The sequence below is a fragment of the Brienomyrus brachyistius genome, chromosome 18 (genome assembly GCF_023856365.1).
Source record: "Brienomyrus brachyistius isolate T26 chromosome 18, BBRACH_0.4, whole genome shotgun sequence".
Classification (NCBI taxonomy): domain Eukaryota; kingdom Metazoa; phylum Chordata; class Actinopteri; order Osteoglossiformes; family Mormyridae; genus Brienomyrus; species Brienomyrus brachyistius.
Window position 1 is genome coordinate 6,975,667 of NC_064550.1, and position 17,663 is coordinate 6,993,329.

The following is a 17,663-nucleotide window of genomic DNA, read 5'->3' on the forward strand; positions in this document are numbered from 1 at the left end:
CCAAAACCAGACGTTACACAGTAAACAGGGGTTGCTCCCAAAGGCAAGGTCATCACCTTTTACTGTCTTGAAAATTCCAGCCAACATTTCTAAAGAAAAACATGCTATGAGTTACAGTGCATCTGATGTCGATTGTAAAACAGTTAGGATTTCTTTTAAAGTAGATCCAGTCATATGTAATATCACTGCTCTGTGCTGCAAACCGAAAGCAGCACACACACAAGCAGGGGGACATGAAGTGCTTTCCTGAATCCCACATATCTGTCCGTCTCGACAGCGATAAACAATCCTTTGCCAATAGCACATTTGCAGTATCTCTCGTCTGTAACTCCCCCCCCCCGTCAAAAAGGAGGAGCCAACTGGAAAATAGATGGTGTCTCATGTCTGTGCTGTCAGGAACCTCCTCTGACCTCCTGATTGAAGTTACACCCTTCGGGCCTTATCTGGGAATGTAGGGGCAGTAGCCCTAGTGATTGATGACTCCGTCCACGGTTTACAGTGCGGCGCCAATTTTAAAAGGTGTCCATCCTGCTCTGCGGTCCAGCGGCTGATAGTCAACGAGCTTTTAGCATGGGGGAGGGGGGGGGGGTGTACGGTTTGAGGAGCTCTTTGGGTCGTGGGCTCCTTGACGATTCAAATGCAGAGAACAGCATTCCACAAGTAAAAATGATTCTTACTCCTTACTTATTTGCAGACTGGTTTGCAGTGAATAGGATGCAAGCATCTCATTGGCTTTTTCGTCTTCACATTGGCCATGTGATGCTTTTCATTATAACAGTCCAAGTCCAATCGTTTGTAGCAAGCTACCCGCTCCTAGCAACAGAGAGAGTAAACCGTGAGTAAGAGACAGGGAGACCTAAGGGTGCCTGAGAATTTAAGGCCAGCCTTTCTTGACTGTGATTTGTGGCCGCTCACACTGAATCACCTTCTCTCACCCTGCTTAGGCTAGGCTGCTAATTTCCACAATTTATTACAAAAGAAAATGTTTTTTTTTTTCCCCCGCTGAAATGTAAGGTTATCTAATAAATCAATTAGGTCTCATTGGGGGATGCTGTGAAAAACCAACCATAAGCAAAATCAGAATAAATCACTGAAGAAAATAAAACAGCTGCTGGAGACCCTGTAAGTGATCCTAGGGCAGCAGGTGGCATACAGTGTAAGTCCTAGAAGCCCTGCCAGTACAGCCCTGCTCTTATACTCCTGCTATTATACCCCTTGCTTTTACCCCCACTCTTATACCCCTGCTCTTACGCCCCTGCTCTTTTACCCCCTCTTATACTCCTGCTATTATACCCTTGCTTTTACCCCCACTCTTATACCCCTGTTCTTGTACCCCACTCTTATACCCCTACTCTTACACCCCTGCTCTTATGCCCCTGCTCTTTTACCCCCACTCTTATACTCCTGCTATTATACCCAATCGTATACCCCCGCTTTTATACCCCATTCTTATATCCCTACTCTTATACCCCTGCTCTTATTCCCCTGCTATTGTACCCCACTCTTATATCTCTTTTATTCCCCCGCTCTTATACTCCACTCTTATACCCCTGCTCTTATTACCCTGCTATTATACCCCACTCTTTTACCTCCGCTCTTATACCCCTGCTTTCATACCCTGTAATTGATCTTAGGGGAGCAGGTGGCAGTGTAAGTAAGTCCTAGAAGCACCTTGCCAGTACAGCCCTGCACTTATACTGTACCCCTGCTATTATACCCCGTTCTTATACCCCACTCTTATACCCCTGCTCTTATTCCCCTCCTATTATACCCTACTCTTATATCTCTGCTCTTATACCCTTCTCTTATATCCCTACTCATATACCCCTGCTCTTATTCCCCTGCTATTATAGCCCACTCTTATACATATGCTCTTATACCCCACTCTTATACCTCTGCTCTTATACCCCACTCTTTTACCTCCGCTCCTATACCCCTGCTTTCATACCCTGTAATTAATCTTAGGGGAGCAGGTGGCATACAGTGTTAGAAGTACTCTGCCAGTACAGCCCTGCTCTTATACTGCACCCCTGCTATTATACCCCTGCTTTTACCCCCACTCTTATGCCCCTGCTCTTATACCCCACTCTGATACCCTTGCTTTTATACCCCACTCTTATACCTCTGCTTTTATATTCCACTCTTATACCCCACTCTTATACCTCTGCTTTTATACTCCACTCTTATATCCTTGCTTTTATACCCCTGCTTTTATAGCCTTGAGCCTGGTGCTTAGCTTGATTGCTCCAGTTAAATATGGAGCTATATACAATAAAGAAACACAACACTGTTTTGAAATGATATTTTTCCAATATTGACTCAAGGGGTGAAATTTCAAAATCAGAACAAAAAAAGAATGTCGGAGGTTTTTTTTTGCACTAGAACTTTTGCCAAGAAAAAAAGTCCTTCATTGGTGTCCAGAAACGAGGACAAATAATCATATCATTTGTTATGGCTGTTTAAGATTTGAGGTCTTAAATAGGTTTGTTCTTCTACTAGCACAGTTCTTATACTTGGCACATCTTCATTAATTCACCAGTGGAATGTACATCTGTAGAAGGCAGTTTAGGGTATCATTCTGTACGCTGTGCATTTATTGAGAGTTGAGCGCATCACCCCAGAAGGCCCAATGTAAACCTTGAGAGTGACAATGTAATGACGGATCTGCAAGAATAGCCACCAGTGGTGAAGACATGGAGTCTGGAGAGTGTTTCCTTACCAAAAAAGAATATTGATCTCTTCCTGCAGACCTTCTCCTGCAATCATCCAGGTCAGCATCATGTTGACACAATGCGCAAGCATGATAATACAAACACAGTAACGCTGCGATTCATATTTAATGGCTTTTGGCCATGTGCTGCAAAGATTAAATGCATGTTGATTCACAGGGGCCATCAGATAAACTTCCCTTTTAGCACAAGTTCAGATCTGTGTTTTGTATGTTTGCACCTACAGGGCTGGAGAAGTGAGTCATTTATTTTACTGGGAAATTGGCTCAGATGAACCAGCCACCCCCCCCCACCCCCCCCCCCCCCCCCCCCCCCCCCCCTACGCTCTCCTCTAGTTTAACCCCATTTTCAGCACTGTTTTGTGTCCTACAGAGGGACTTCTCTTTGCCACCCCTCCCCAGTCCCCATGCCAGTGCTAATTCCCAGCCTCCGGAATATTGAACAGTGCTGACTGCAGGAATGTTCCCTAAATTAACAGCAGATGTGTGGCTTTGTTCGAGCACGGTTTTATCTGCAGACCAAGCAGCAAAATAACACAGAATCGATAGCATCGGCATCAAACTGCAAAACGAAGCTGGGGTACGGTGGCCGATGTAAAGGAGTGTGACTAGCAGTGTGACTGGCAGTGTACTTAGGCGGACGTTTAACAGTCACTTCATAGGTGATTGGCAAATAAACCGATCAGGAAAAGTCATTTCCCAGCAAGGTTTGTTTCCTTCTGAAGATACTTTATTTTCGTTTGTTTTTTTTCTGGTTTTAGGAGACATGGAAAATAAACAGCCTTCTCAAGTCTGACTCCCAGTCGAGATGGGATTTTCCAAAGATGTGGACTTTCGGTTACCTGGTGTTCCTGTTTACCTGCATATCCTGTCATGGCTGATGCTGAACAGACCCAAGCTGAAAGCCAAAATGAATGACAAGCCTTTAGGGTAAATTGTTGAGGCGTCTGTGCTGTCAGCTTACAGCGTCATGACATGCTACGCTAACATTGCACATACTGCCCTTGTTAACATTCACGGGGTCCCGAAGCTCATACTGTGAAAGGTTATTAGTACTTGACCTTAAACTTCCATGGAAGATGTGCATTTTAGTTAGTAACAATAACTAACCTCTAAGGAGACTTTTTTTTTTACTTTCCTTGTCAAATAAGTCTGTTAACTAGCTAATGAAGTGATGAGCCGAGTTGTGTGTGTGTGTGTGTGTGTGTGTGTGTGTGTGTGTGTGTACACACTACCAGTCAAAAGTTTTTGCCCACGCATTTTCTACATTTGCATATTACTCACTTAAGATGATCTAAAAATACTCAATAAACTTTGCTAACAAAGGAATTGACAGTATGTTCACCATTTGAGTACTTTTATTAGCAGAAAAATTGCATATCTTTGTTTCATCTATCAGTTATAACACCAGAGAAAATGTGAGACATTTTTCTACAAGGGAGAGGCTTTGTTTTATGGGTTGAAACGGTTTTATAGTTTATATATATATATATATATATATATATATATATATATATATATATATATATATATAAAACATGAATATATATTTTTTTTCAATGGAATTGAAAACACATTTGAAAAGGTAGAGTTGAACACCAAAACGAACAACAAATTTGTTTTCAAAATGGCACCTTGGGACCATTCTGGGTGTCTGGGTCCTCAGAGACAGGGAGACCAGGCTCACAGTCTCACTGTCTGCCACGAGTTACTGACAGAGAGCCTGATACCGTACTGACAAGAAAGAGCAGTGAGTGGGAAGCACAGAATGTAATAGCTGATCTCTTTATCCGCTCAATTTTCTGGCACATTAGAATAATGAAACTCCAGATACACAATGGGGGCTGCAGTTTATTGAGCATGTTTGTGAATTTCTGAAAAACGACGCTAAGAAAACAAAAAATATATATCATAAATAAAGGATAGATATGAGAAAATTGGGTATTTGCTGTCCCATCGCCATAATTCCTCAGGAGTTTTGAGTGAGACGAGCCCTACAAATATTTTCAAAATGAATATAAAATCCTTTTAATGTGGTAAAAAAAAAAAGGACAAAAGACAACAAAAATGTCAAATGCTTTTTGTCATCTGAAGGAATTAAAATGCACTCAGAAGCAGCTCTGACGATCTACCTCAGCAAATCACAGATTAATGTCACAGCGATGGTTATGGTGACAGCACTTAATACAGACTTGAAGGGGGACGAGAAGAGACGTCAGAGGACGTGGATGAAGAAAAACACGAAGGAAAAAGTGTGGAGGCCATGAAGCTGAGCCTCCCCCACCTCCGTGGGAGATACAGGGTGCATGAGGACTGGTGGGGTGGGCGTGGAATTTCGAGGTGCCGTTTTTGGGGGGGCACGCTCTGGGTCTTCCTCCCACGGAGGAGGGGAGACCGTGACCCCCCCCATGTCCATTTCCCAGCTCCCTGACCCTGCCAGCCCCACCACTAGGGCACCATTTATTATGTGCCCCCACTTGAGAAGGAAACACTTTTTCAATTGCCACTCTATTAAGTATGTTTTCATAGTTTTTTTTTTTTCTCCTTTCCTGATTTTCCATTTTTTTCCCCTATATAAACACTGGGTCTATCCCCAGGTCACAGCTGCTGTGGTCAGGAAAAATGACTTTAAACTCCAAAATACTTATACAAATGTTATTGGCCAGAGGAGGTTGCATGTTGACTTCGTGTGTCTGGTTGATATCGCACTGAAGGACCCATCAGACAGTGAAAGCTGTCAAAGGAGGAGATGTACTGCTCGAAGGCTTCAGGCAACGTGTTTCATTTATTTTGATTGTCACCATTAGGAGAGAGTCCCCAAAAAGCAGACGTGGACAAGGGCGGTTTCCTTTCTACGCAAACCCTCCCAGTCGCACAGTGACAACCAGTTTTAAAGAAGACTCAATTAATCCTGTTCATTCATTTAACGTGGAAATCTACTGCACAGCTCACTGACGTTAACCTCGAAGTCTAGATAAAACATGTAAAGCATGAAAATTACAAATACCACACATACGCAATATGTGTTATGTAAATGCAGAGAATCTGCTGCATACTAAACGCTGTATTATTACCTAGCAAACATAAAGCAATTATTTCATTCTGCTGTGTGAATGAGAATTCTGCATTTAGCGCTGCACCCTGACAGTAAACACATCTGTGCCTGAGGGGAGTGTTTTTGTGCTTTGATATATAATAATTAGCAGGCGCTGCAGCTGAGATAACAGACTGAAAGGTGAAATCCCTTGTGTCACTAGATTGCACCGGCCTCCCATATCCGACTCTTAATATGCACCTAGGACAGCGGGATAAAAGGTCGTCCCAGTCACTGGCCAGTGACCCACGACTACGGCCCTGACAACTCACAGCCAAACCAAGATTGGGCTGGGATGCCATAAGGGAAGGTGATCAGGCCCTGGATTTAGCGATGCACTGCGCGTCAGAGTCTTTCTGAAAAGGACATCAGGAAACGCAAGGCAGCTACGAACAGCAACAGCTGCACATTTAAGCTCTTTACTCTATACTCAGTCTTTCATGGTGCCAGAGAATTATCAGTTGCAAGAGCTATTGGTTTTTCCATCGGAACACTTTCAATTTCACTGACAAAAGAAGCATGTGGAACATCCACAGGCACTGATCCCTTCATGATTCCCCTAAAACAGAATTCAAGTCATTATAGTTTTGTCCACAAACTTTATTCGCTGTTAATAGCTCTGCTGTTAAGCTCTGCTAAAGTGAGACAAGAAATAAATCTGAATTACCTTCTATACGAAATGCTAAGGTCTGACTTTTGAGGAATGCAGTGCCTTAAATTAAACCCCCTAAAGGGGAACAGAAGCTGGATCTAACCCTGTGATGATCACTCCCTCCCCCATCCATGCTTCTATTACATATCCAGCTCTTCCACTTCCCCCTCCCAGCACCACTGCCCGTGTCCAGTCTCGGGGGGGTTCACAGAAATGGCGCAGTCCACAGAGAGTCTGGAGACAAGCCCAGAGGGTTCAATCTACTGAAGAGGAGCACAGAACAAAGAGTCTTCATCCTGAGACAGCCTCCTCTCCTGCTCACCAATAAAGACGTCACATGGACCCTTCAGCATTCTCCAGTCCTCCAATAACGTTGCCAAGGGCATCGGCAGAATCCAGCAGAAGTTTGTGCTGCATTGCCCCCGTCCTCAGTGCTCGTGTGACAGTCAGAGGCTCAGTCAGAGCCGGTACTCGTAGTAGAGGATTCATTCATGCTGTCGGTCACGTAGTCAGTGTTTAATCACCATAATATCTGTGAGAGGCCTGAGGTGAAGTAATCTTTATTTTTCCGAGGTCATGTTTTTTTACGATAGTCATACTCCGTTTTCTGGCTGTCCTGACAGGATTTACAGGGATTTAAATTTCATTGCAAAAGGCAATACAGTAGAAATCTGTGGCATGAATTCCGCGGTGGCTTTTTCAGCATTTGCAGCTGGAGTACAGTCATAATAACTATGAAAATCCACTCATAAACTGACACCCCAGCCAAAATTTGATTGCGATGCCGCCCTGTACCAGGAAACTTATCATAAGTAAATTTATGTTTGATTAAGAGCTTTAGGGGTTCATTAACCCTTTACAGAGACACAGAGTGAAATATCACACGCATGACTTGATGGACGATTAGGCATCTTAAGAGAAGCTTTGTGAAACAAACCAAGGTAATTAGCATCACTTGCTTGATTCATGGCTTCAAGGTATCTTATCTGAGCATGAACGATATCCGGCGACTTCAGGACGAAGCAGAGGTTAAGTGGCCGTAATCAGCCTGTGTTTGCACAAGAGGGCGATTTATTTTACCTGCCACTCTAGAGTCGGCAGTTCAGTGCCTCAGCAACACACTGTCTGTGAAGACTGGGCTGGACGGAAACACAGGGGAGGGATATCAGTGGCTGTGGCTGCGATCGTGGTAAGGAGTGGGGGGGCTATGGAAACTCGAGAAGGGACGTCATGACCTTCCCTAACCAGCCCCCAGTCATGCTGTAATCCAAGGACACTGCTTCCCGCTCCCACTTTGCTGACAGACAACAGCCATCATTCTTGTTGGATAAGTCTTACCTGGCCCTGACCGGCGAGCTAAAGAAAACGGCCAGATTTTGCACAACCACGATGTCACAAGCATTGGCTTTGCATGTGTGTTAGTGTTAACCGCTCTAAGAAGCTAACTAATCATTGGTGCACGTGCCTCTCTGTCAGCCTGCAAATCCGATCTCCGATTGGTGTCGCAGGTAACACAATCGCTCTTCTTCCTGCTGCACTAAACCCCTGAAAAGCAACAAGAACATCACAATCACAAACACAGCACCAAGATGATGTAGCACCCACTGTGATCACATAAAGGTGTGATTTTTCCAATCTGCATAAATTGCGCTTGATGTAATTGAATTCTTTCGTCAAAGAATAACAGGAGGAAACATGAGAATGTACAGAATATCCCCTGCAAGTGACCCATTAAATATTAATGTCTCAGACGTCTAATGATACACTATCTGGTAAAAAAAAAAGTATGTGGACACCAGCCTGTCACCTCATTCTGAAACCAGGGGTATTAATACGAAGTCGGTCCGCCCATTTCTGTTATAATAGCCTCTTCTCTTCTAGGAAGGCCTTACATTAGATTTTGGGAACGTTGCCGGTGGGATTTGCTGCTGATCGGGTTGGCAGTTGACGTTGGGTGATCAGCTCCCTTTCTGTGAGCTTGCATGACTGACCATTTCACAGCTGAAATCCCAGGTGTTTTCACAATCACTTTACTTGTTGAACCGGGCAGCTCTCGCAGGGCAGAAATGTGGTGTAGTGATTTGTTGGAAGATCACAAGCTAAGACGGCGCCACGTTGAACGTCACCAGCCTTTTCTGCACGACCAGTCATTCTGATGTCAGTGTTTGTGGCTGGAAATCATATGGCTGTGCTTAACTACAGTATACACTTCTGTCAGCAATGGGTACAGCTTAATAAGCTGATTCCGGTAATAGTGTCCACCTACTTTTAGCCACATTGCAGGCGGGTGGTAGCAGTAAGACTGAACACAGCACACAGCAGGATCGACTTTGACCACTGGCTGTAGTTACCGCAACACAGCTTATGCATAGAGTTGTTCAGTGGTGCCCGTCAACAAGGCTGCAATCATCACCATCCCGCGATGAAACAGCAGTTTTCAAACTGTGGTTCCTGTGTCGTCACTGGGTACTTTAGCGGGTAACGGAAATATGTCCTCTCCTCCAAGGTTCTCTTCAGGATTCCTAAGAAATATTTGCTTTCTACAGTAATGCTGTTTTACTACCTAATTAATGGATGCCTTTGTGGAAATATTGAAGGACTACTGTTGGTATCCATCCATCCATCTTCTGTAACTACTTATCCTATTCAGGGTCATGGAGGGTACAGAGCTTATAGAGTTTGCTGTGTGTATGGCAGGAAACTACCCAGGATGGGTTGAACAAGCAAGAAAAGCATACAAACCCCACACACTTGGACCCCTGGTGGAGACCTGAACCCCAGTGCTAATCACTGCACCACCATGCTGCCTACCACCATTAGTGTCTTTGTATAAAATAATATACCAGCTAGTAAGTGTGCTCATGTAGATTTACTCCCCTGGTTTACATAATCGTAGATGTCGTATCCCCCACTCCCTGCAGCTTTAAGGGAGGATTCAAATCTTTGGTAAAATGATTTGCAGTCTTCAAAGACTCATGCTTGCTTTCCCAACTTCCAGACCTCAGCCACTCCTCCAGAAAGCAGGGCTCAATAAACCATTCAGGTCTCATTACCGTAAGACACAAAGGCGTATAAAAAAATGAAAGTCATCCTCATTTCCGACATCCAAGATTTTGATGTTGGTTGAGTAACTGCTCAGAAATTTAAAAGCTGGAAAATGTTGGAGCCTCACCAAAAAGAATAAGCCGCAGAGATTTTCCCGTGCTACACCTCCGATTAGCCTCTCGAGTGCCCGGCACTTCCTAAAACAGCTTTGTGGTGTCCCTGGGGGAGCTTACAGCATTCCTGAGGTATAGAAAGGGAGGCCAGGAATCGCAGACATGCGCAAGTCCAGGAGAAGACCGGATGAGGTTGATGAAGTGCACCAACATTAGTAGACATGACACATGACACATGTCCTGAATGAATCTGACCCGGTTCAGCCCAGGATGGCCAGTGCAGGTCAAGTTTCCTCAACCTGCTTCCTGTTGAGTCCCCATCAGGACGTCATACTTCCTGTCTTGGGCTTCCTGCCAACCTCTCTGACGTTCCTTGCCAAGCCTCACTTATCAGACATGCGTAGGAAGAATCTTAACGCTGCTCGTCAACCGAGAGTCGCGATGTTTGGTGGTTTGATCACGGAACTGGGACACATTAAAAGATCTACCTAAATCCTCTTAGAATCGATAATCCCTTCATGTTCTATTAAGAATACAGGTTTAAATTTTACACACTCTCTCCCTTAGTGTGAGCACTAGGCTGTGGTATGATTTACCTATAGGCGCAGATTTCTATGTCCAGGGCCATTTTCTCATTCAGCAGCTCATCATAGCACCCACAGTGCTCCCTCATCTCAGTCTCCAGGTCCTGCTGAATGGTCTTCAGGTCTGCAGCATAGCACTAGGGCACAAGTGCAGGCAGCTGATGCTTTTTTTGGCAACGGAGCCAAAGTGACATTAAATCTGAAGGAATTAGCCAATGTGACGTCAGCAGAGGAGGGCCGTCACTGGTGATGGGGCTGCCCTACCACCTGCTTTGTTACTTAGATGTGGTCAGGCCACATCCTCACCTCTAGATCCTCAATCTCCTGCAGATGGGCCTCCCCCCTCTGCTCGATCTCGCCCTCCAGCTGGCCGCCACACTGCTCCAGCTGGGCCAGCTCCCTCCGCAAGGTTTCAACCTGAGCAGAAGCAAAGACTTCGGGAGAAACCATGCCATGGGCGATCGGTACATAGCAGCGCAGCACGCAGCAAATGCAGTGGATTAAAACGCAGACAGGAAGTTTGAAAATAGGCACAAATCCAGGAGAAACCATGCCATGGGCGATCGGTACATAGCAGCGCAGCACGCAGCAAATGCAGTGGATTAAAACGCAGACAGGAAGTTTGAAAATAGGCACAAATCCAGGAGAAACCATGCCATGGGCGATTGGCACATAGCAGCGCAGCACGCAGCAAATGCAGTGGATTAAAACGCAGACAGGAAGTTTGAAAATAGGCACAAATCCAGGAGAAACCATGCCATGGGCGCTCGGTACATAGCAGCACAGCACACAGCAAATGCAGCGGATTAAAATGCAGACAGGAAGTTTGAAAATAGGCACAAATCCAGGAGAAACCATGCCATGGGTGATCGGTACATAGCAACACAGCACACAGCAAATGCAGTGGATTAAAAGGCAGACAGGAAGTATGAAAATAGGCACAAACTGGGAGAAACCTCAAAGAACCCAAAAAGAATGTTTCTGATATTATTTACTCTTGTACTAATCCAGTTTAACCACAAAGGATGTTTAACAACAGGGCGCAATGCACTTTAGCCACAACAAAAAGGGGGCAGATTTCAGTCAACTAGGGTAAATGCAGTCCCTCCTGTGAATAATTACAGTAATCAAGTGCCTTAAACAATTACCAGTCTCAGAATGATGATATTTCCGGAATGTGACTCCTATTCAGGTAAGATGCATGAACACTTTCTTAACGGATCAATGACAATCCCAATTGTTTCCCAGTCCTTGGCTGGAAGGTAACCAGAACTTCCCACTAAATGCTTTCTGCATCGAACAGACTGCTGTCAGAATTCAGAATTGTGTGTGTGTGTGTGTGTGGGAGGGGGGGTTACTTTATAGAGGTGTCCAGGATAATGAGACGCAAAAATGCACCTGGTATAGCTTGTGGACACGCACCAGCTTGGGCTCTTTCGCTCTGACAGGATGACAGTGAAATCACTGATTTATACCGAATGCCTTTTGCCGTCTCCTTAATGCTCCTGAGCTTCAATGACCTCCAACTGTCTGGTCCACGCCGCCCACATTTGCCTGTTTCAGTTAGAACCGTTGAGATGACAAGTGACCACCAAAGATTCATTATTGGTTTATTTTTCAGTTCGAGAAGATTTTTCTTCCAACAAATCACTAAACCAAAGATTTTTCTAAAGTATATTAAACCGCAGCTCTAAGCATGTGGTGTTCATTGGCAGTGAGGACAAAACAGAAGAACGTATAATTCCTGCTCTAGAAACAGGGTTGCATGGAAACAGCAGGCTAAGTCTCTCAACATAAACAATCCGGTCGCCAAGAAATCAGCTTCTGCGTTGCTCTAATTGGCTACTAAATATTTAAACGTGCCACCACCTAACATCCCCACGATAACGTTTCTGGCTGACGGAATCATTTTCGGGGTCATTTTCGATAACCATGCCAGCGAAGAAGGCTATGGGGCAGCCCAATTAAAGCCAGGAAGTGAATTAATGGAGAGATAGATAGAGGAGCGTCAAAATCAAGAGAGCAGCTGTTTGCTGATTTAGAGGAGGCGCATCGCTCACCTGCCTCCTCACCTCTCCGGTGTCTATCGCCTCAGTGACGTCAGCCACTTTGCCAGCATCGAGTGCTCTGGCAGAGACGGCGGCTGCCTCCCTCCCTGCCAGCACTGGAGAGGGTGCTGCCAATTTCAGGTCGTACTGGAGGCACAAAACACGCAAAATTGGGACGGGAAGCTTTCGGTTGGCAACTATGAGCTCTCCAACATTCCCCTCATGCACCAGTACAGAGGTGAGATGGAGGTCAAGCGCGGTTCAGCTCGCCTCTGTCCCATCGCAGACTTCTGGAATAATCACTCACATGAAACGCTGCTGGCCGTGCAGGTGTGCTAAGTCTGGCCTGTGATCATGATTATAATCCAATCCCACTTACAATCAAATGTGTTTGAAACAACCGCACCTTGCAGTACACTAATTGAGCTCAGAAATGACTGAACGGTACCAGAGACCAGCAGGATACCTGCAGGCTCTCTGCAAGCTCGTGGTAGTACTCCTTGATCTCCTGGATGGCAGGGGCAACATCAGGCCTGGGGAACTCCAGGGCGAGCGCAACAATGTTTTCTCCAGGCTCTACCAAGTTCTCAACCATCTGGGGGGAAAGACACAAAATTGGGAGACGCAACATGTTTGTTTTCAGGTCTTGATTCATAAAGAAACATAAATGAGCAGATGCTTTATTACAAACAAAACATAAATCATTTATCAGTTTGATGACTTATGGAGACCGTTGCAAAGGTATCATACAAGTATGAGGCATCTAAAATATATATTATTGGTGATAACAGGAGGTGACCTAGCAAAGCAGACGGCCGTTTTCATTTTGCTTCGACATGCTTTGACAGCCCGAGGTTGAAGGCCATATCTGAACGGGAGTCCGCTAATCGCGGTGCAGTGAGGCTTGGAAGAAAGGTTGAGCGCGAGCGGTACTACAGCTATTTCCGATGCCCTCCCATTGTGTTTATGCACCCGGCCCACCGATCTGATACAAGCATGTCTGTCGTGGACGCAAAAGAAGGAAAGTTGGGAGAGTCACGGGCAGCAGAGTCATGAAGTGATGAAGCGGGGAAAGGGAACAGGCAAGGGGACGCAGTAGTGAGGACTGTTAGAAGTGGGGGAAAGGGAACAGGCAGGGGGACGCGGTAGTGAGGACTGTTAGAAGTGGGGGAAAGGGAACAGTTAGGGGACGCGGTAGTGAGGACTGTTAGAAGTGGGGGAAAGGGAACAGTTAGGGGATGCGGTAGTGAGGACTGTTAGCCGGTTCCATTGCCCAAGAAATCTGCACCATCTGGCTTTTCCGTGAGTTGTCCCCAGCCAATGACCCCTGCCATCTCCCACACAGCCTTGTAACAAAACCTAGCACATCGCGGCTGGTCCTAAATGGGGTGGCAGCTAGGGTCACCGCACCTCAAGTCCTGCGATACATCCTGGCTCTTCTACTTACTGCTGGGACAAGCAGGCCTTCGTTTAGGCTCAGCAGACTGGAGACAAAGGCCCAACCCCCCAAAGTTTCTCACCACCTCATGTGCTTCCTGCATGGCAGCAAGCTGCTGCTCGAAGATGTTCAGCTGGTCCCTCAGGGCCAGGCACTCCGCGGTCACTGCGTCCACATCCTGCAGGGGGCAGAATGGGATGCATCAAAAGCAGGCAGGGAGCACAGCCCATGGCATCCCGGCCATTCTCCGGTAGCCACGGCAATGAAGAAGAAAGGTTAACAGGGTCACTGCTAATATTGCAAACCGCAATCCTTTTAACAGCAGGGTACGGTTAGCTCACCCAGTCTTGTAAGTAATTTGACAAATTAATAATGACTGTAATAACCCTAGACTTGAATTTGCATTCGATTGTATTAGGGAGTCTACAAAGCTTATGGGTCCCGCTTAATAGCCAAACATATGGGCCCCTCATGCATGTAACAGGCATGCAGTCTATGCAAAAAAACACCAACCAATAAATGAGGGAGGCGGGTTTGCTGAGTGTTGTGAAGAAGCTTTAGAATCAAGCTTCAGGCAGTGCTGTTTACAGGGAGGCTCCTGGACACCAGCAATAGCCTGCAGCACCTGCCTCCCATGTCTCTGAGCTGCCGTGGGCTCATTGTGAAGCAGTCATGATACCAAGCATTGAACACCAACCTGAACATCACCCCAAACACCACTCTGAACGTCACCCCGAACACCACTCTGAACGTCACCCCAAATACCAACCTGAACATCACCCCAAAAATCGACCTGAGCATCACCCTGAACACCAACCTGAACATCACCCCAAATACCAACCTGAACATCACCCCAAAAATCGACCTGAGCATCACCCCGAACACCACCCTGAACAGCACCCCGAACACCAACCTGAACATCACCCCAAACACCAACCCGAACATCACCCCGAACACCACCCCGAACGTCACCCCAAACACCAACCTGAACATCCCTCCGAACACCAACCTGAACATCACCCCAAAAACCAACCTGAACATCACCCCGAACACCACCCTGAACGTCACCCTGAACACCAACCTGAACATCACCCCAAACTACAACCTGAACATCACCACAAACATCACCCTGAACACCACCCTGGATATCACCTTGACCATCACCCTGAACACCAATGTCCTTAGCAGCTTCAGCCACTCCAGCTACCTTTGATGGAGGGCACTTGATCAGCCTGAGATGAGGTCTGCAATAAAAAGTACTGATGACAGCCACTGGGCCAGCAATGAGCGAAGCTAGCCAGGAAACAACTGTGGTTAAACACCATATAGTTCAAATTTAAACAGCATATAATTAAACACATCAGAAATTAATCCATAAATTATGGCCAGTATTTCCATATGTGCAAAATGTCCTCCCCTTCTAGCACCTTCACAATTTCCCACATTTACACTGCTGCGAAGTCAACTACGTGAGGGAGCAGCAATGGCCCAGCGCTTGACTAACAGTGACATCTGGTGGATAGAGTAAGTCCCTGCAACCCATTAAGGCATGCCCGCATGTATTTAGTTCAGTAATTCTTTTGCTTTGGATATTTGTTAGTAAAACTATTTCAGATACTTCAGTGGAAATAGTGTGCTTTATGTTAAACTTAAATCACATTTTGGAAAGTAGAAAAAAATGAGGTTTTATGTCTGAACCATAAACAGGAAGCTGTCTGGAGGAGATCAACAAAAGGAAAATATGAGGTGAAACCACATTACCAAAGCGACATCCTCCCTGGCTTTATGGATGAGGGACCTTTGAGCAGCCACTTCTGCTTGCTTCGCTTGCAAATGCTCTAACTCTCGTTTCAGCTCAGTGACATCGCGCAGAGTCTCCCCCTGCAGGCAAGACCAGGCAGAGGCCTTCTCACACTCCATCTTCACACCACACCTTGATCAATATCACAATCCATTAGTCCAATAAAGTATCGTCCTATGAGAAGGCAGTAAACATACGGTGCTAATCCTGTTCCCTTCATGCCACTGGATTTTTTTTTCATCGCAAGGAAATGTCCCTCATGTCAAACAGGGCTAGAAATTGGCACGCAGTCCAAGTTCTGTCAGCATAACTGTGGTGAAAAGTGGATTAACTGTGTGGCAGTGTCACCTGTAGGTCAGTTAGGGAACTGCAGTAACATAGGTCTTCATATTCCTGCTCACCCAAGCTAACTGTAGCAATGGAATATTTCAAGAAGACTTACAAGCCTGATGGTTATCAAAGGATGGGGATTCTCCTGTGTGTTTGCATATTTTGAGCAATGCAGCACTACCTTCTCTCTTCTCAGCTTCTCCATCACGGCCTCCAAGCTGTAGTCAGGAAGTCCTCTGTGGTCGACTGTCCCATCCCCGCTCTGCTTCCCCTCTAGTTCCAGAATCTCACACTCTAGGGAATTATTCTCCTCCTCCAGAAACCTCACCTAGAAATGCAGTGACCACAGTCGCACTTTCCTCGCAGAAGATCTCCACATCAGCAGCTAGCGACGTAATGCTACATTGCAAGTGTAATTAGACGCTTCACCGGCTCCAACACTAAGTGAGGGAAATATTACATGATATTTTGCAAGGCTATGTCAACAGTGATGTAAGTAATGAGTGGTAAGCTCACCATTTCAACGAGAACAGCCAGCCGGTCATTGAGTGCAGCAATGACACCACGTTCCTGCACAAATCTAGACATGGCCTCTTTGATCTGCCTGCATGCCTCTTCAAAGTCCGGCTCCCCCCAGGGGCCATCTAAGGCCCTACCAGACCACAGAGAGAGTCAGTGAGCTGATAGGAGGAACTTAGACCATGAAAAAGTGGCTTGCAAAATAACAGAAAAACATTTTTGCCTTGTCAGTTATTTCTTGCGTTTGCTTAAAAATACGGAACAGGATCCATGAAAGCGAAGTTACGTGCTCAGTCTCTCATCAATCAAGCAGATCGTTCCGTCTGTTACTTACGTGTTTTCCATGTCAACAAGAGTCATGCACTGCATAAATTCTGGGATAACCTCCTTAGACAAATATATCCTTCTTGCATAGTATATACCAAGTACTGTATATACCAGTGTATTGACTTTGTTTTCCCTTTGCAAACTAACCTTCCTGGAAAACCTAAGTTCCTCAAAGTTCACGTAAGAAGACAAAAAACCACTTAAATAAAGGCATTTTTTACGTTACTCATTTGGTTAATAAAGATTATTGTCCCGTGTATGATTTTACTGGCAAATGAAGGTTCACGTCCTTAATCACAAGATACGCAGACAATGACAAGGGGGACAGAGGGAGAGCGGGACACCGACCTGGCAGATGGGCCGTATTGCTCTGCACAGCGCCGGCTGATCACACCTGCCCCGGTCCACTGCTCTTCTTCAAAGAGCCGGCGGTAGGAAGACACCCTCAGCATGGCCGTAGGTGGAGGACAAGCTGGCCGCAAGGAAAACTAAGGTGTTCTGGGTGGGACGGGTGTTTTTGTAGCAGGGAAGCAGCAATCTCGCATGTAGCTGAGGGATGCCTCACGGACTGCTGACAGAGCCAACTATAGGACAGGCATCAGCCCACAGGGATTTCACACGAAGCAAAGTGCATCATGCATAGATGATGCTAAAGCTAGTTGCGAAATGTCCAAAGACAAAGACAGCTCTCAGCGATGAGACTGCCCAACAGGACTTAATTTCGCATGCCATTGATCCCTTACTTATTCTAACCCGACTAATCTTTGCCCATCATTGACCACTTATGCAAGTATTCTTCATGCAGGTGAGGCTGTTTTTGGGCGCCTCGTAAAGAACTCAAAACAGAAACATATTTACATATTAATTCATGTCCGATTCCTAAACATGGGTACTCGATAAATTTTGGAAAGCTTTCAATCCCCAGCGTAAATAATGTCAAATAAACTTGATTTCGAGAGATATGCAGCGTGTTTAAAAAGACAC

The 17,663-nt window shown here is 45.7% G+C and overlaps 1 protein-coding gene across 1 annotated transcript; it reads right to left on the reverse strand.

Moving 5' to 3' along the window:
- Positions 1 to 6,401: 6,401 nt before the first annotated feature.
- On the reverse strand, positions 6,402 to 17,277 carry vimr2 (vimentin-related 2). Its single transcript, XM_048984695.1, has 10 exons — positions 17,028 to 17,277; positions 16,350 to 16,485; positions 16,015 to 16,161; positions 15,464 to 15,583; positions 13,785 to 13,880; positions 12,731 to 12,859; positions 12,277 to 12,411; positions 10,523 to 10,633; positions 10,229 to 10,353; positions 6,402 to 8,019 (listed from the first exon to the last, which is right to left on the reverse strand). The coding sequence occupies exons 1-10, from the start codon at positions 17,129 to 17,131 to the stop codon at positions 7,947 to 7,949; spliced, it is 1,176 nt and encodes a 391-aa protein (XP_048840652.1). The 5' UTR covers positions 17,132 to 17,277; the 3' UTR covers positions 6,402 to 7,946.
- Between the last annotated feature and the right edge of the window lie 386 nt (positions 17,278 to 17,663).

What these genes read in the sequence shown, in the direction of transcription:
- vimr2 (XM_048984695.1), bottom strand. Translation starts at nt 17,131, where the DNA reads ATGCTGAGGGTGTCTTCCTACCGCCGGCTCTTTGAAGAAGAGCAGTGG. An exon ending in AGAAGCTGAGAAGAGAGAAG is followed by an intron (nt 15,584 to 16,014) that starts GTAGTGCTGCAT and finishes TCTTGCCTGCAG; the next exon opens with GGGGAGACTCTGCGCGATGT. An exon ending in TGCAGGAAGCACATGAGGTG is followed by an intron (nt 12,860 to 13,784) that starts GTGAGAAACTTT and finishes CTTTCCCCCCAG; the next exon opens with ATGGTTGAGAACTTGGTAGA.